Here is a 19,119-nt window from a genome sequence, read left to right on the forward strand (position 1 = left end):
ATGTTGGGCCCTGGCTACGAACCAGGGATAGGCCTACAGATATGTAGGGTCGATCACGGGTGTCATGTCGGAGATCATGCCCAACTGGGTTGGGTAGTGAGTGCATTGTGTTGCTGAGCATTCCATCGAGTTAGATGTCTCACTGCACAAGTCGATCCAACGAGGCCACAAAAGAAGAGGATCAGGTAATGCCATGTGGACCATTTATGAGGGTCCACACAAACGTTCCTGACGATTCTGTGGTTGAAAAACTTGTATAGTGCAACACGGCAAAAGAAGGAGACTAACCCAAGGCATAACTAAACCAGGGTTAGCCGTAATACCCCAGAGAGCAAATTTCAGTGCACCAGAAAAAACCAAACGACAAGCACGTGGTATACTTTTCACAGTATGAAAAGGTATACAAAATGCACTATCAAGTAACGTCTCATCAATATGCGAATCAACACCAAGCGGATTAGGGGTATCACCGTTACCCCTATATGTTATGAGTGTAAGTTTTGTAGTGTTGGGCTTAGGTGGCGGTTGTGGTATGCCCACAATGACACATGTGAGTTCTCCACTCTCCATCAAACCAGGTGGTTCTATGGTATCATCTAGATGACAACATGGTATACCAAGCGAGTGGATGCAAAGACAAATGCCACATATCCATTTGCCTAATGACTTTAAGGAGTTATCTAGTGACAAATACAGTTCACAATCATCTTTAATTTCATCTCGTACCCTTGTGATACTCAACTGGTAATCCAAGTGTTATTTATCAAAATGTGTGAAAATGTAAGGAACAGTAAACTCATTACCATTCACCCCATTGGTGCATCCATGACGATTCCGGAAAGGACAATAAACACGTTTCTTAGGGGTTGGGGCCTTTCTTCCCTTTCATAACCAAATCCCGACGACAACCCAACAAATCCCTAAACATACAAATACCAAACTCCACAACAAACAAATACCAAACCCCAGGCCAAAACTCGTCGAACAAAACACAAAACCCGTTAAACAAATCCGAAATAATCCAAAACCGAATCTCGTCGACAGTTTAGCAAATTCCACAACCCATTGAACAACACCCATAACCTAAAACTTTTTTTTCCCCTCCGGTGCTGGTGAATTAAGGAGCTATTTTTCCTTTTTGTTTGGAAGGTGGGTGGGTGTTTGGAAGGCAACTGGTGATGGAAGGGGTGGGATTGTGAGGCGGTTTGAACTAGTGGTGCGGGTTATAGATTGGTGGCGGAGTTGACTGATCTGAGAATGGTGGAGATCAGTGGGTGCAAGGTTATGCGTTGATTGGTGGTAGCAGCAGTGGTAACAGCGACAAAATTATAGAGAAGGTGGCTGGAAGATGGTGGCAACGGTGATCGTCAGTTCAAACAAACCAACCAAAAAGAAAAGCTACTAGTGAAGCAAAGGTGGTGGTGGCGTTATTGTTGTGAGGTTGGTTTTGTATGATGATAATGGATGATGGTGGTGGTGGTGGTGGTGGGTGGTGGATGGTGGGGATGCAGACGAGTGGTGTTGCAAGGTTTGTTGTAGATCTATTTTGTAAGTTGAATGATGGTGGTGGTGGCGATGGGTTGTGGATACGGTGGTGGTGGTGATGGGTTGGGGGATAGTGATGGGTGGTGGTGGTGGTGGTGTAGCACAAGGGCAAAGAGTCGAGAGAGACCTGTGATATAATCACCCAAAGATTTTACCGACTTTCCTAGTCGACACATCTGCTGTGGTGTTTATACTCTATACTCACTTTCATTACTTGGGTTGGTCTTAAGTTTGAAAATTGAGGGGAAATCAAAGCTTGGGGTACACATTTCTATCTTGGTTTGGGCTCGTATTAGTGTATTATTACAGAGTTGCTGGGACCAGGATCCGGACTCCTAAGTTAACATTTTGAAGTGGTTAGCTACACGGCCTACACCTCTCTCGATCTCTATTTGAAAAGGTCCTTCCCCAATATGGTACTCATTAAGGGTGGAATTCGAGCTAAAAATGGGACTTTACCATGCTCAATCGGCAAGCTAATTACACCTTCCTTTAAATTGAGCTCAAGCACTCATATAGTTAAAGTGAGCTCGAGCCTTACTTAAACGAGTCGAACCCAAGCCGAGCTCAATCCCCGGTTATTTTAACTATAAATATGCTATTTGAACTAAACGAAAGCCGAGCTTCATCAAGGTCCTTTTTGTCCTTTTTTTTTTTTTAATAGCTTGGCTCGTATAAGTAAAAGTTAGCTCGAGTAGATGATTTTGTTTACTAAAATGGAGTATTTTTTCAAATTTAATTATAAAATCTCTTTTCATTAATTTGGCGAGAAAAAATGGAATGAATGGATTATGCTTTGAAAATATTTGCCGACGGAATATATACCAAAATCGAGGGATATGGTTATTTATCGATATTCATTTTTTATATATGGATATTTCCCTCTTTAGAATATTTGACATTGTTGTATACAAAAACGTAGATATATTAAAAAATAAAATAAGTAGATATTATAGATATTTCTTGATATATAATAATACATTATTTATATTTATTTGAAAATAACAAAAATACTAAATAAAATTGTTACATATACAAAATATCACCAAATATCGTGGGATATCCAAATCTCGTTGAAAATCATTGATATTTGATTGATATGATCTCTAAACATATTGATATTTATATATTTTTTCTTGAAAATGTGGATAGATGTAAAAGACATATAATAAATAATAATTATTGTTTTTATTTCCTTATTTGACTAAAAGATCATTCTAGTCCCAATTTATGGAATTGTCAATAAAGCGCCCCATTTGAAAAGGTCCTTCCCGAATATGGTAGAAATAAGGTTTCCCATAAAGGGCAAAAAAAAAAAGGAATTTGAATGGACTAGTTTTTTTTGTACTTCTCAAGAGAGCTGTCCCCCTCATCTATTAGGCGATTACTATCTTCCATTTACTACCTTCTTCCTACTCACGCTAGACCTCTGATCACATACATGGGCTCCTCTAATTATGTGATCTACCATCCTGAAAAGTGATCTACCATCCAGAAAAGTTACGATTAAGCGATATATTTAGTATCTTAGTGTTGAGAAGAAGAACTAGAGGTTCCGAGTCAGTAGAGATGAGTGGTATCCAACGATTTGGAGCTGAGACTCCTGTTAATTATGCAACTCTTGACACAGACATACATTCACTCAACATATCTAGGAGCATTTTTAGTTAAGACACAAAGTTACTTCATATTATATTAATACATAAATTGGTAGCAGCAAAATGTTCCTACGGTACCATTTGCGCCTCCATTCTCGGATTTCTCCACTTTGGTGGTTGCCTTTACTATAGTAGCTGGTACAACGGCGAGGTAAGTCACTCTTAATTAATTTATTTTTTGTTTTAGTAGACTGACTGAATGAGAATTAATAGCAATAAATACTAATGGTTTGTTCTTGTCCAACTGATGCAATACCAGGTGTTGAGTACTTGAGTAAGAATCCAATCCTAACTATATTAACCCCTTGCACATGCCTTTGAAGTATTTCCATGCTTGGTTCGACTTGAAAAAAGCTCTCTTCGCAGGCATATGGCCAGGAAAATATTTCGAAGAGAGTTTGATCTCTATTCTTTACAGAGCTGTTGGGCTTATGATACCTGGAGTCACTTCACATAGCCCCAAGGACTATGTCAACTGTGGAAGGCTTGCTAAAATCAAATTAGAGGGGGCGGATATGCAATATTTGGATTCAATGTTATTTAAAATCAACGATTCTGAAAATAAAAATGAAACATAACCTTTCAATAAGTTCAATTTATTAGTTAGATACTTAGATCTCTTTGTTTCAGGTAAGTTGGAAATTGGATCTTCTATTTGGAATTATGTGTACAATCAGTCCCATGTAATACTTTTTTGTCAGAGGCTGTCCTCTTGTTTATATGCAGGCTCCGTTTGGTATTATGGAAATATGTCCATTTGTAATCTTTCTTAAATGGAAACTTAACCCAAAAATATAGTTGCTTGGTTGATCCAGATTATGTGTAAGGCGAGCAATCCGGCGAGATTATCGGGAGAGACTTAACAAAGAGGGGAGGTCTTTCATTTTGTTTGGAAATTTTTGCCACCAGTTTATAATAGGGGAAACATTTATTAGCATTTTTGACTTTTATAGAAAAGTTTCCTAACCACAATGTGGAAATGTTTACTGATGATCCTTGTAAGTATTCTCAGTTTTCAAACATATCACTATAGTATATGTGTCTACACCACGGGTCGTAACAACGACTCAGACTCAGGTCGTTCCAAATATCAAACACACCCATATATAGAAGCAAATGATCTACTCCGATCCTGAAATTCAATCAACGCACCAATCAATAAGACATTTATTTTATAATATTAAAAGTAATGATGAATCATCAAGGTAACACAAAATTTGGATCTACACATAAAGAGAGATAAACTAATTCAAGTTTTACCCAAAAAATTTGATACTTAGATAACTCTTATCCCAAACAAGAGTGCAACTATTCCCTATCAACCTCAACATCAAGTCATAGATACAAATCCCCACCTCAGTTTTTACTATATATATAAATTGACATATGAATGTTGATATTTTGGAGGTGTCCGTATAAAAAAAGTGGACCTCTGATCTATTAAAATTTCAGTCCCACCATTTAGCCGTCCAAAATCCATTTTAGTAAAACAAACCAAGAAAAACCACAAACAAAAAATCAGATTGCTACTGGGGGCCTGTTCACGCGGGATATGGCGAAGATTTCAAATCGAGAAACTTCGAAGCAATTTACATTTTTGACTAGAAGTCTAAAATAAATTCCGCGTGATATTATTAGAAGCTTCTCGTAAAGTCATTCTTATTATATTACCTAATGCCGGACCAAAAAAGGTCACACACATAAATAATGATTAAATTAAAAGAAGATTCTTCGTACGTGTCGAAAAATGTGTAACACGAAGAAAAAGCATTACGAAAACAAAATAAATAGTGGACGACGACAGTTTCAACTTAAAAAACATTTGAGGTGGTTGAAATGGACAAGGTATTGGGACTTCTAAGACTTAAAGTTCGTCGAGGAGTTAATCTGGCTGTTCGTGATGTTCGAAGTAGCGATCCTTACGTTGTTCTCAAAATGGGTAAACAGGTTTGTTTTCATCATCTTTCTATATTTCTTCTTGTGTTTTGATTTTATTTATATCTGTACGTAGCAATCTGTTTGGTTTCGTAATTGCAATACCATTTTCTAGTATTAATCAAATTCTTGAGAATAAGCTAGGATCGAAATGTTGTTGGTTATTCCATGCACAGCAAAATATGCTCTGATGATTTCGAGCATCATCGGTAATCATTAGAGCAAGTAAGATTAGGACATGATCATGGAGTTTTTAGTTAAAGAAATCTTGAACAGAGGAATCTTCAAATATCCCAGGCTTTCTTAATGACATTTTAGCTTCAGCGATCATTTCCTCCGGTAAACAGCGAAAGAAGCTGAGGTTTCAAAGTTTAAAACGAGACGGATCCTTCATACAAAAGAAGAAACTAAGTAATTCTTGTGCCTAAAGCTGCAGTTATAACAGAGGCATTCCTAACAATAACAAGTCAACAAGATGGTGTCCCTTTAACTGGTAACATATTTTCCTGTGTTGCACTTATTTTCATCTTAAATGGTCAATACTTCACAGTGAGAATGAACGTAGGAACTCCACATTTCTCTCATCTCTGTACGTGATACAGGGGTGGAGGTGGATGAGGTCATCCGTGATATTTTTAATTCTTATCTGATTGTTCCTTGAGCTCATGGTTGTCCATTGACAGTCCACTTACTTGGTCAAAATCTAGGTTGAGCTTGTGAAAGAGTTAATTCCTTATTCATTAACGGATTGCATATTAGCACTTTGTTTTTCTGAATCAATTTTTGAATTGTGTTCCATCTATGATATAAGTCTATATAGTGGTTATTAAGTGAATCCTGTCCTTCCAATCAAATATGTTTTACATCATGCCATTGTTTCTTCAGTTTCTTTTGCTTTTCATTAACATCAAACTATAATGCAGAAGTTGAAGACGCGTGTGGTGAAAAAGAACGTCAACCCTGAGTGGAATGAAGATTTAACATTTTCTGTTGAAGATCCTATCCTTCCAATCAAGCTTGTAAGATTTCATGCGTACTTTTTCTTCCCTTCCATAAACATTTGTTGTTATCTATTTCAAATGCATCTACTACCAGGCTTATATTTATTTTTGTTCTCGATCTACTTCATACTTAAATAGCAACCCAGCTCGTAAACAGACAGTTTACGGACGTGTTATATAGTGTCTTGTGCAGCTTATATAATGTCGTGCACCGCTTATATAGTGTCACATATAAACATAAATTAAAAAGTTAATAAACGTAAATTAAAAAATTGTTCAAGACACTATATAAGTTGTTCACAACACTATATAAACTGTTCAAGACACATGTCCGTAAACGGAACGGACTAGTCCGTTTCAGAGCCAGGCTGACTTAAACAGTGGTTATGAGATAATAATACCAGAATTTCCCCCTCACCAGGGTTAGGGTGTGTTTAAATAATGGTGATGATGATTATGATATTGGTATTGATAGGAAAAACAACATATCTTTCGGTGAAGAAACTTGATGCTGTTCTCGCATTAGTCTCCTCATCTTTTTTCCCTTACGTTCCTAACCACCACAAGCACCAAGTTCACTGCAACCTTCACTTGGCCACAGATGTTGTTATCATCAATGCAGTAGTATTTCACACCTGACGCCACCACACTACCGCCACTAGTTTCACTTATCACTACGAGTCTGTGATCAGTTCTCCAAATTCATATAAAGTTTAAAGCCTAGCCTAGAAGTCAGAATTGATAAGGAACAAAAATTATTTGACTGAAATTCAGATTTTGGGTGACAATTTTTTTTAAAGCTTTGCATTAAAAGCCTTGTTTAGTTTCCATGATAAGAATGAACCGCCTCAGTTCAACAAATCACGGGGAGACTTCTCTTTTACAATCTTTATATATTCATGGTTTTGTTCACAAAAAAAACAAAGTAGCCTTATCCATGCTTTATCCCCTAGGTTGTGGAGACCATTACCAATTTACCACCCAAAAAAGATTGTTCCTCTGTCTGTAACATTATTTATTTGCCTTGAGAGTTGTTTTACAAGTTTAATTTACAACGCCTAAGCAATCCTTTGGTCGATGCACTTTGACAACACGTACTGTATTGTAACCATTTTGAAAGTTTACGTGCTGGATACAATTGAAAGTTTTATGGACTCTGACCATGTGAGTTCAGACTCTCAGAGATGATCTAGACAGAAAAAGAGGGAGGGAGAAAATAGAGATACGCTTACAAAAGACTTCCAAGGTTTGTTGCTTGTGTACCATAATGCAAAAACTTGATGAGAATCTTGACTGAGTTCACATTCTCATGACCAGGCGTTAGAAGATCCTGAAGATGCCAAACTTTAATTTATTGTAACCAGCCCAGATTTGCATATACAATCTTTTACACAATTACACTAGGACTGTACATTTTAAACTTCAGTAGATATTACATTGAAAGGAAGTTCAATACACTTGAATTGAAAGCAATATTTTGTTTGATTTGATGCGAGAATTTTATGGGTGGCTTTCGTTATGGTTGCAGATTGTGTATGACAGGGATACCTTCAGCTTTGACGACAAAATGGGTGATGCAGAATTCGACATCAAGCCATTTGTTGAGGTTGTTAAAAAGGATGTGCCAGACCTTCCTAGTGGTACCGTAATCACAAGAATAACGCCGTCTAGGCAAAATTGTCTAGCAGAAGAGAGCTGCATCATTTGGGACAATGGCAAGGTTGTTCAAGATATGTGTCTTAGATTGATGAATGTAGAATGTGGTGAAGTAGAAATTCAGCTGCAGTGGATCGACCTTCCAGGTTCCAAGGGCATACAGTTTGCTGCATCCACATAAGCTACTTATGCTGAGTCCAATGGCTCCTTATCCCACCAGAAGTGGTGACAAATCCGGCGGTTTTTACCCCTCATCTCAATTTTACCCTTATATATAAATATAAAGAGTAATTTGAGGGATAGAGAGTTCATTTTGCGCTAGTTGAAGTGGCTCAATATGGCATGTGTTCTCACCACATCTTGTTATCTATGTCTTTTTCGAACTGAGTTATGATGTCCCAAAGTTTATTGTCCAGCTATCCAAAATAGATATAATGTCTCGAGATTTATACACAAATGTTCGAATGTATTTCACATCAGGAACAAAACCAAATCCAAATGACGAGAGATCCCTGTATAAACTTCAGAAGAGGAAATAGCCGGTAACTTCAGACAATCACATGTAGCTGGAATACTGGATTATAGATATAAATGTAAGGATCCAAACACCCACACCTGATTCTTTTTTATTTATTTTTTTCGTATATAAAGAAGCAACGTAGAATACGGAGAAAGTACGAAAAGTAAAGGAACGCGGCAGTAGTTCACTGTTCACACCAAAAGTACTAAATTCCGCCATATATCACAAAATATCTGATGGCAAATCTGTAAACCGATAATGAAATAGTCGAATTAGGAGAAAGTCGCTCTGAAATTGGAATAAACTTGGACTTCACGCACGAGTTTGAAATAAGTTTTCTGACTTCCTTTGAAATAAATATGTAAATAACTTTTTTTATGTAAAAGTGCGCACAAACGTTATTTAGGCTAAGTCCAATGATTTGGTGGCGATGACTCCGATGAGGCAGCAAACCACAGTAGTATAGTGTATAGAATAGTATAGTGTATAGAGTTAGTAGGTCTGAATTAGATTAATTTAATTAGTAGATTGTGTCTCACGTATATACTTTTAAAATCAAGAATTCATAGAAAAAGAATAAAAAAATAGAGCATGTTGATTATATAAAAACTTGAGGCACCAATAATTATAGTTCATCAGGGACACTATTGTCAAAATAATAACTTCTTTACGAAATGATGACATGGATAAAAAAGAACGGTTCAAATAGCATCTACTAATATCACCAAAAATATTGTTAAAATACTTCTACAATAAGGTTTTATCGAAAATGTGCGAATAAGCAATAATTTTTTTTTGGTTTCAACTCTACAACATAGAAGGAATAGAAAAGGACTATATAGAACTATTTTAAAACATATTAGCCTACCCGGTCTACGAATCTATTCCAATCATTAACGAATTCCTAGAATTTTAGGAGGAATGGGTATTGTAATTCTTTCTATTTCTCGAGGTATAATGACAGACCGAGAGGCTCGACTAGGAGTCTCGGGGGAGAAATTTTGTGCTATATATGGTGATCCTTATGGTATCCGAATTGCATTTGTAACTTCCTATTTTTTTCACAAAAAAGAGGAAAGACAGGTTGTCTAATATCATTCCTCCCCCATTAGTTGATAATATAATTATAGGAGATTACTTGGAATGAAAGAACAAAAATGGATTCATGAAGGTTTAGTTAGCGTTTCCATATGTAATGGTTTTACTCACTGCCACCAGTACCTATAATGTCTAAGATTTATTTATTTATTTTTTTGACTCTCCAACTGCCATTGTCTATTGGCGTATAGAAAAAAAATCTATATTACATAAAGTGGCATGTAGTTTAGATTTCTTTTATACCAATGGCGTTGGCTTATAGATTTTGACGCTATATTGTTAAAACTGACCCTATAGATAAATAAATTTATACCAATAGCGTTGGCAGGTCAGCTATAAATAGATAACTCGTAGGAAGTAGATATTTTTATATACTAAACATTAGAGTTTTTGGTTGGATGGAAAAATTAAGATCCAACAATCATTGAAATCATACATAAACTACAAAAAAAAAAATAATAATAATAACTACAGTGGTTTTCCAAAGTTTATTAGACACTCGATCCGATTTTTTTATGTGCCCAATAAGGCCCAGCCCAAACTACTGATGAGTAATGACACGAATAAAACACAAAATGACCAAAATGGCCTTTGCTAATTTTAGAATAAGACACGTTTATTTTTCAATCAATTCCGTACCGATATAGGAAACCGAAAAATAACCCTAATCCCATTCCTTAAAAACCCACCACACCAAAAGAGAGAGCGAGACAGAAAAGAGGAGAACCAAAAAAACTTGTTCTTTATCTTCATCCTCGTTTTCTGTCTTTCTCTGAATTTGATTGTGAATGGTGGAAACCGTGAGTGATTGGATGCTCTTCCCTTTCTCCTCGAGGGTAACCGCGCGAATCCAATCCGCGCAGTTCTCCGTCATCGATTTCGATTTCTCCTACGGTTGTTGCAGAGAAGGTTGGTATTTCCGTTGCATTGGTCTCGATCCTTGAAATAATCAAAAACATATCTTTCACCATCCTCAAAATTCAAACTTTTTATTAAAACAAAAAAAAAAAAAAAAATTCAAAAGATGAAGAAGAATTCAACCCATAAAGGAGGAGGAGGAAATAGGCTATTGATTTCTATTAATGTTCTTGGAAGTGCTGGTCCTTTGAGATTCCTTGTTAATGAAGGAGAACTTGTTGCTGCTGTAATCGAAACTGCTGTTCGAAACTATGCTCGCGAGGGGCGTTTACCGATTCTCGGATCGGAATTTAATGATTTTCTTCTATATTGTGCTAATGCTGGCACAGATGCTATGAGTCCATGGGAGACGATTGGATCGCGAGGCGGTAGGAATTTCGTGCTGTATAAGAAATCGCCGCAGATGTCTACCAAGGCGGGGAAGATGACTGATGGAGTTGATTTCTCGAAAGAGTGGTGGTGGTAGCTGGAAGTCATGGATCAATAAGTCCTTGAGCTTCAAGGTTTCTCCTCATTGATCAGAGTCAAATTGGACAACAGATTACTGTGTTTGCTTCAGAGGTTATCTTTGTTTTTTTTTTTTTTCAATTTGGTTGAGATGTTATGTTTTCTCTGCTTTTGCATCTTTAATTTCTGATTGGTAAAATCTTGTTTACCAAATAATAAGCTTTGTTTTGAGTTTGAATTGCAATTCATTTTAATTTTGCTTTATTTTACAAATCTCTATCAATGTATGCAATTGCAATTGGTCTTGTGGCAAAGCTTGAAGAAGTGGTAAAATTTGCTAAATCAGTAGTGATATTACACTGATAGGAATTCCTTAACGCCATGTGCAATTTTAAGTCTGTAATTTTGGCAGAATTCTGTTTATATGGTGCAAAATTTGATGGTAGAGACTAGAGAGTAATGCTTGTCACCAGTCACCACAAATATCAATATTTATAATGCTCAATAGAAGAGGCATTAGGAAAAGACTAAAAATGTAGAACTAACTACATGTGCGCAATTATTTAGAGCAGATGTGATAATATTCACCTCCATATGGTCAAAAATATGGTCAAAACTTTTCCAAGTCAAAACGAGAGTGAAATCTTCAACCGAAATAGTAGTTGATTTGGAAACTTCAGACGGGATATTTTATCCCGTCTCGTGTGTTTTTTAAAATTTTCGGTTTTTTTTTTCGGACGAAATGTTTTGTTCCGTCTCATGTGTTTTTTCGACTTTTTTTTTTTTTTTTTAAACTTCAGATGGAATGTTTCATTCCGTCCGGAGTATTTTTTCGATTTTTACATTCAGACAGAATCAAACATCCCGTCCGAGAATAATAATAGTCACATTTATATTGGGCAATCTCATTTTGTTTTTCACCAAAAACGGTGGAAAAGAGGGAAAATAGACTTGATGTGGAGGTGAATAAGAGTGGTTTGCATTGGAAAAGAGGGAAAATAGACTTGATGTGGAGGTGAATAAGAGTGGTTTGCATTGGAAATGCTCTTAAGCAACATGTTCACATTCAATCTTGAATGAGTTAAAACTTGGCAAGAAGCAGAGGTTCATGTCTCAATCTGAATCCGTGCAATTCAATTGTCACATGTAAAACCTTGTTAGAGTTGAATCAGGGGATGCTGTTACCTGTTGGAATATACTTGGTTTAATACTTAGAGACGTCACACTTTCTTAATTATTAGCTGGCCCTGGTAGTCTAGCACTAATTTAAGCATACTCGCTAACTTCATGACGCACTCAATTACGTATGCCATTAGGAATTGGTGGTCACTTTCCGGCGTACAACATCTGATGCCTGATGCACATGTGCTGTTGCCTGTTGGTTTTCCTTAATAATGAAGAATCCCATACCCCTGGTCCCATTTCCCGACTTAAATTTGGAAACATAAGGTACCCGCTTTGGATCTTCTAGTGGCTTCATTCATAATTTGAATTGATGAAACCAAATATGTCTCTATTATAGATTGTATCTTGAAAAAAGTGATTGATAGTCATATCAAATGGTCCAATCGTTCATCATTGAGAGGGTTCACAAATCTCAATCCAGAAATACATGTTAAAATTGTTGAAAGATTTACGGATGTGATGATGTGAAATGAAATTTTAGACGAGTTACATCTGGCACATATATTCTAGAATCCCGAATTCGCAAAACTAATCTCATGGCAAGAGTGCCGAGTTATACTTTATGTAGGGTTGACACTTAGGTGTTAAGTGCTTTCATTAGCATTCTAGTGTGAACCTGGCCTCCATCGAGGGTTCTACAGTAGTCCTCACAGAATTTAGTCGTCTCCAAAAAGTTCCCTCTATTATTACATTATTGGATTATAATAGCTTCATTAGGTGAAGACTTATAAGTTGTAAGACGTACATTTGGACTAAAATGATTCACCTACTTTTGAGGACCAGGATCTAGGCGCACGGATGAGCAGCATGCAGTAAGAATATCTTCTTTATTCAACGGACTCTGCCTAACGAAGGACCTCAGCAAACGCAGTTGAAAATGGAAAAATTATGTGCAACTTGGTAGGGCGTCTTAATCAAGCCTGATCAGGTTTTGTAAGTTTGTGTTCGTCAAACAATCCATGGGAGATTGTCTGTAAAATTTATATAACAAAGTCGGTTGGTAAATCCAACAATACATTCTCAGATAAGGCCTTTCCTCAGTAGACAAAAGAGATTAGAAAATCTAATTTTTCTCGTCAATCAAGGTATATAAAAATGGATCATCTAGTGGGGGTAACACTAACTAACCCTATAAAAATTTGAACCGAAGAAGAGGCTAATAGTCTTATCTTAATATCTTATCATCACAAGAGGGAAAAGTAGAACCCATGAAGTCTACGAATCAATCTCTACATGCCCAGCCATTGTTGCACTCCAACTAGTATTCAAAACCCCAACAAGAAGTACACACAAACTCATTCTAAGTTTTAACTCCTTCAAGCCCAAGATGTTCTTAGGAGTTTCAACTGAGACTCAGAGGCATTTCAAGGTACATGATCAGTAAGTGAGTGTTAGTGTTACTGATGAGTGATGACCAAATCCTTAGAATTTCTGACTTCTGATTCTGAACCCACCGTTGACAAACGACATAAATGTCTCTGCATAAATCCTGATATCTTACATCTTTTGCATGTGGACAATGCCTTTCTTTGTTGTGCCTCACTTGTTGAACCCCGCATGCTATGTACATTCTCCAAGCATTTCGAGTTTTTACTACGCACTCACTTAGTTCCAGAACTTGTTGTGTCCTCTGTTCTACCCCAAAATCTACAATTGGCATATGCTTATCCAGTTATCCTTTTCGAGTTTTCCCTGTTTCCTCGTTGAGAATGTACCATGGAATCCCACACATGCCTCGATTGTTTGATTGCATGTAGGTAGTTGGTCCATCATACTACTGGCTGCATCACTCATATTCCAATGTCACATATTGAATATGGTGATTATTCTTCCACTCTGTTGTCTTTACTCGGTACATACCCAACCCGGCCTCCTCATCTTGTAATGCAGATCGTGGAGCAACGAATAAATTAACTTAGACCCACTATGAGATTTATCCCCAACCACAAACACATTAACTCTATTTTCTACTTCAATCCAACTACACCCTGGTTGTTTCCTTCAACCCCTTGTCCTTCATCTTTAACCGCAACTTTGATGCTTCTTTCCATTTCCCAGTTGATGCATATATGTTAGATAACAACATATATGTCCCTGCATTCTCAGGCTCCACTTGCAAAAGCTTATTTGCTGCTAACCTACCCAACCTTACGTTCCCATGAACACTGCAACCAGCAAGAAGAGCTCCCCACACACATGCTGACGCCTTAGATCCCAACCTTTCTGTGATATCAAATGCCTCTTCGAGCCTCCCAGCCCGCCCGCACAAATCAACTAAACAGGCATAGTGGTCTTCTCTTAATTTGATTGACTCAACTTTAACCAACTCATCAAAGTACTTCAGGCCCTCTTCCACCAAACCTGAGTGGCTACAAGCAGATAACACCCCAATGTAGGTGACATCATTGGGTTTGAAACCCGATTCCTGCATTTCCTCCATTAAGAGGATTGCTTCTCTACCCCAGCCATGGTGAGCATATGCACCAATCATAGTATTCCACGTCACCAAGTCCCTTTGTGTTGATCTATTGAACATCTCCTTAGCAATACTCAACTCCCCACATTTGGAATACATGTTTAGAAGTGCTGATTCGACAAATGCACTGTTCTGATAAACCGTTTTGCTTATTATTTGATGAATTTGTTTTCCTTCACTAAGTCCCGCTAAATCACAACAAGCATTCAAAATGCAGACAAAAGTCCCCTGATTAGGTTTGATTCCCTCAGCTTGCATTCCCGAGAAAATCCTCAATGCTTCCTCACTCTGCCCATCTTGGACGTACCCCATAATCAGTGTAGTCCACGTCACGACATTTCTTTCATGCATCTCATTGAACAATTTCCTGGCTCTTGTTACATCACCATTCTGGATAAAACCCGTGATCATTGTATTCCAGGAAGGTAGGTCCCTTTCCGGCATCACTTCAAAAAGATCAAGAGCTTCGTCCAACCTAAGATTCTGTGCATAACCAGTAATCATGGCATTCCAAGAAACAACATTCCTTTCCGGCATCAGTTCAAACAGCTCCCTTGCCTCATCAATCCTCCCATTCTGGGACAAACCAGTAACCATAGCCGTCCAAGAAATCACATCTCTCTGAGGCATCATATCAAAAACCCTCCTCGCTTCATAAATCCTACCACTTATAGCCAAAGCTGTTACAATAGTATTCGAAGAAACAACATTTCTATCAGGCATTTTCTCAAACAACTTAATAGCCTCATCAATCCGATTATTCTGCACATACCCACTAATCATAGTATTCCAAGAAACCACATTCTTCTCCGGCATTCTAGCAAACAAATTCTCCGCTTCCATAATCTGTTTTGACCGTATATACCCCGAAAGCATAGCAGTCCATGTAACTACATTCTTCTTTGCACCAGCTTCTTCAAATAACAACCTAGCTTCTCTAATCATTCCACATTTAATATACCCAGATATCACAGTTGTCCAAGTAACAACATCTTTTTCAGGCATTTCATCAAACAGTCTCCTTGCTTCAGTAATTTTTCCTTCTCTGCTTAGCGTAGTGATCAAGTAATTTGATCTCGAGACATTGCGGTCGCCACTGTGATCTTTTCTTGAATTTGGGTTGTTTATAGAGTGATAGAGACGGAAAAATTGGATCCATGAAGTATTGAGTTTGTGTTTGATGAAAGGAATAAAGTTTTGAAAAGCTGCTGGTGAACATTTGGCGGGATTTTTAAGCTGACGTGTGCCAACCGAAATAATTTTATCATTGTGTGGGTTTGATCGACTGATTTTTGATCCCACTGTTCTTGCGAAAAAAAATAAACTACAGCTCGCACAAGATTCTCAAAAGTTCTGATTTTACATGTTTGTCCCTCTTCCTAACTAAAAAGGAAAAAAAGAAATAGAATCATTGTTTCTCATTCAAATACTGATTTTGTTGACAAACTTTAAAATGTATGTCTGTTTCAAAATAAACTAATGCCTGAAAATTTTTTTATGAAAGAAGTGTTCTTTTTTGGATTGGAGAAGAGAACTGAGAAATATGCTTGGGAAAAAGATAAAGAGGTTAGACCTTTTTATTTTTTTGTTCTAATTCTTTTTTGTATTCCATCTCCCGGATATTTTGCTTTTGTTTTCTTTTTTTTTAAGAGGGACAAATCAGTAAAACAGAAATTTTTGAGAATCTTAATTTTTTTTTTTTTTTTTGTATTTTGGAACTGGTGATACGTGTGTGGCTGGTAATTCGCCTGGAGCTCTTGGAGACACGAACGCTCGGAACAAAAAATCACTTGATTTGATCTGTGCATATGTCCAAATGGATTTCTAATGCTCCAACTTCCGTACTGGTAGGCCATGCGTTTGGGCTTTTTGAAAAGAAAATTGGTGACAGTTCAATTTCATTCTTTTCTTGAAGATGTCTACAAGAGGGTTTCCAATTTAGATATAACTTTGTTACTAAGGGTGGAATTTGAGGTGAGGACTCGGAGCTCGGTTTGGATTTAGCTCATTTAAGTTCGGCTTGAGCTCACTTGTTTAAATATATGAGCCGAGCTCGAGTTCAAATTAAAACTCGTGTAACAAATGAGCTTGATGAAGCTCGGCTCGTTTAGCTCAAATAACATATTTATAATGTAAAATAAACCAGTGGTTTGGGAAACATTGGCCCGTTTCTGTCATAGATATCGTTGTACGAGCTTGAGCTCAATTTAAAATGTAATTGGAAAGTCAAAGGTAAAGCTTCGGACTTGTTGAAAGGAATGGATTAGAAATAGTATATTTCATCAATGGGGCATCATATAACCATTTTCCACCATATATTAGTAGTATGGTGGTACTAGGTGTTGATTAATCCCATCGATGTAACTATAAAAATCGGACGGAATCTAAGATCCATCTAAAAGATATATTACAAATCAGGTGTGAGATGGAATGAAACATCATGTCTCTTACTAAAAACACGTGTAAATTCGACGATAAATAAGCAAATAAAAACAAGTGAGACATAATCTTATATCTCGTCTGGTGTGTTTCTGAAGTGAGATAGAATGTTATATTTCGACCGGTCTTCACAACAATGTAATTTTCGATGTAGTAATAGCTACATCTATTGTTACATTTTGTGAAGTGACATCTAATGTTACCATTGTATTGGACAATTGTTTTTTGACTTAACAGGGGAGTTTTGGCTATCTTACCTCCAAAGTGACCATGCATTGGGAATGATTTAATGGTGGAGGATCATATTAAAATGAGTCAATGACTAGACGAGTTATTTAAGCCTTGTGGATCTAACTTTTAGGAACATGAATACAATACATGTTATTTTGTTGCAGTATGATAATAAAGTGAACTAATGAAAATTGAAACATGAAACATCCTTATATTAAACCACAATAAACTCAAGCTGGCAAATATGTTATGATTCAAGCAGTGGCTCAAGTCACCTTTTTGTATGTCATAGCTACATACTTACTCCCTATATCAACTTGTGACAAGATTTATATAAAGTATATAGAAATTTTCTATGGAATGGAATTGATGATGCTAAAAGTGTTCACTATTGGGTGGGAACACATTTGTACTAAAGCCTGGGGTGGTCTCGAGTTTAGGAAATCATGACATGAAGAAGGCCATGCTATCTAAGTTGGCCAGGAAAGCCATAAATGATCCTGGGGGGGACACAAGTTTTCTACAACATACATGGAATTAATTGGATAGCTAGACAAAAAAAAAAAATGAACCTCCACTTTAACATCCTGGTTATGGAAAGGAGTGCACAAGGTTAACAATCTTCTTAAGGGGGGTTTCATAAAGTTTATTGGTAATGGAAGAAACACTAATGTGATTGATGATCCTGCTTGGATCTCGTGTAATGGGGTACCAGTGTGTATTAAGGATCGGATTTGGGAATGTATTGGTATAGTACGACGTGCTCAATTAATAGGTTGGAAAGTCAAAGATTTGCTGACTCTGAAAGGGAATGGATGGGAAACTGATATCATCAACAACCATCTTCCACCGTATATTAGTATGGTGGCAGAGGTGTTAATTAATCCCATCCATGCATAAAATGATAAAATTGAATGGATACACACTAGAGATAGACATGTGAGTGTGAAATCAGCCTATTTATTATTATTATTATTTTTTTTGTAGTGATAAATAGGCTGAACACGCTTCAAACTTTAATACTAACCCACAATTAAAAGTGTTTTGGAAGACAAAGTTACGAGCTAATATGCACATTTTCTTATGGAAAGTGTACATATTAGGACTAGCTATAGGTGATCTGCTAGACAGGCCGAAGAAATATGGTGGGAGACTATTCATGCTTGCATTGCAGCAAAGAGGTGGAGGACCCCATCCATTTGTTTTTTTAATGCAGTTAGGCCAGAAATATCTGGTTTGCAAGTTTGGGTATAAGGGTGGAGCTCATGCCTTGTGGCTCTATGAGGCAATAGGTGGAAGTGCTCATAAGTTGGAGCATTAATAATCAAGACTTGAAAGTCTAAAAAATAGGAGATTCTAGTTCTAACTTTGCTTTATCATATTTCGGAGGATAGAAATAATCACAAGTTTAAAGGGGCTGTCACAAGTAGGGGAGAGCGATAAGAAAGAGCTATGCACAGGCCTTTTCAGTTCTTAAAGACGGCTTTTCATGAAGAGGATTCCAACATATATAGCCTATTCTTCTCATGATCCACCTTGTTGTGTCAACAACTCAAATTGGACTATTTACTGTCACTAGTTTAAACTCATCTTGTATTAAATTTGACGTTATTTTTTATAGGGAATCAAAATGGGCTCTTTGCTGGAGCTAATGTTTGGGACTGTGATGGCTTAGCAATAGAGGCAGCAGTAAGGAGGTATAAATCAAGGAGTCCAGAGGAATCTGTGATGCTGGCATCTGAAGTGGTAGTGAAATTGGCGACTACAATAGAAGGAGTTGAGTTTTTTTTAAAGGAGATTGTCAGGAAGTAATAAAAGTTCTGGAAAATAGATAGAAACTAAATGTATGTAATTGGTATTTTCAAAGTGTCAGGAACTACGCAATCATCTTTATCTTTTTGCAAATTTCATTGGATTAACCGTATCGCGTGACTGGGCTCAATAGGTTAGCCATGGTCAAGGAGGGGAACCTCTTCCAAATTGTATGCTAAATTGTATGCTGAACCTAAA

General features: G+C 37.0%; 2 protein-coding genes, 1 long non-coding RNA gene and 1 pseudogene across 4 annotated transcripts; 3 read left to right on the forward strand and 1 right to left on the reverse strand.

Annotated features, from left to right (window-relative positions):
* Positions 1-2,930: 2,930 nt before the first annotated feature.
* LOC147521159 (uncharacterized) lies at positions 2,931-4,017 on the forward strand. Its single transcript, XR_015213880.1, has 2 exons — positions 2,931-3,354; positions 3,463-4,017. It is a non-coding gene; the product is annotated as an uncharacterized LOC147521159 (long non-coding RNA).
* An 879-nt stretch (positions 4,018-4,896) lies between these two features.
* LOC147521160 (Calcium-dependent lipid-binding (CaLB domain) family protein) lies at positions 4,897-8,182 on the forward strand. The gene is made up of 3 exons (XM_086594580.1): positions 4,897-5,150; positions 6,062-6,157; positions 7,668-8,182. The coding sequence occupies exons 1-3, from the start codon at positions 5,040-5,042 to the stop codon at positions 7,974-7,976; spliced, it is 516 nt and encodes a 171-aa protein (XP_086450706.1). The 5' UTR covers positions 4,897-5,039; the 3' UTR covers positions 7,977-8,182.
* A 1,375-nt stretch (positions 8,183-9,557) lies between these two features.
* On the forward strand, positions 9,558-11,022 carry LOC147521161 (uncharacterized protein At4g22758-like; annotated as a pseudogene). The gene has a single exon (XR_015213775.1). The product of XR_015213775.1 is annotated as an uncharacterized protein At4g22758-like (transcript).
* Positions 11,023-12,892: 1,870 nt separating this feature from the next.
* On the reverse strand, positions 12,893-15,818 carry LOC147521162 (pentatricopeptide repeat-containing protein At2g35030, mitochondrial-like). Its single transcript, XM_086594533.1, is given in 2 exon segments — positions 12,893-13,961; positions 13,963-15,818. Coding segments are annotated over 2 exon segments (1,635 nt in total). The 5' UTR covers positions 15,445-15,818; the 3' UTR covers positions 12,893-13,808.
* Positions 15,819-19,119: the final 3,301 nt, after the last annotated feature.

Source organism: Coptis chinensis, chromosome 1 (assembly GCF_015680905.1).
Source record: "Coptis chinensis isolate HL-2020 chromosome 1, ASM1568090v1, whole genome shotgun sequence".
Lineage (NCBI taxonomy): Eukaryota > Viridiplantae > Streptophyta > Magnoliopsida > Ranunculales > Ranunculaceae > Coptis > Coptis chinensis.

Bases quoted from the DNA above. Each gene is read 5' to 3' on its own strand.
- LOC147521160 (XM_086594580.1), top strand. From the start codon at position 5,040: ATGGACAAGGTATTGGGACTTCTAAGACTTAAAGTTCGTCGAGGAGTT. The intron at 5,151-6,061 runs GTTTGTTTTCAT...ACTATAATGCAG, and splicing joins TTCTCAAAATGGGTAAACAG to AAGTTGAAGACGCGTGTGGT. The intron at 6,158-7,667 runs GTAAGATTTCAT...TTATGGTTGCAG, and splicing joins CTATCCTTCCAATCAAGCTT to ATTGTGTATGACAGGGATAC.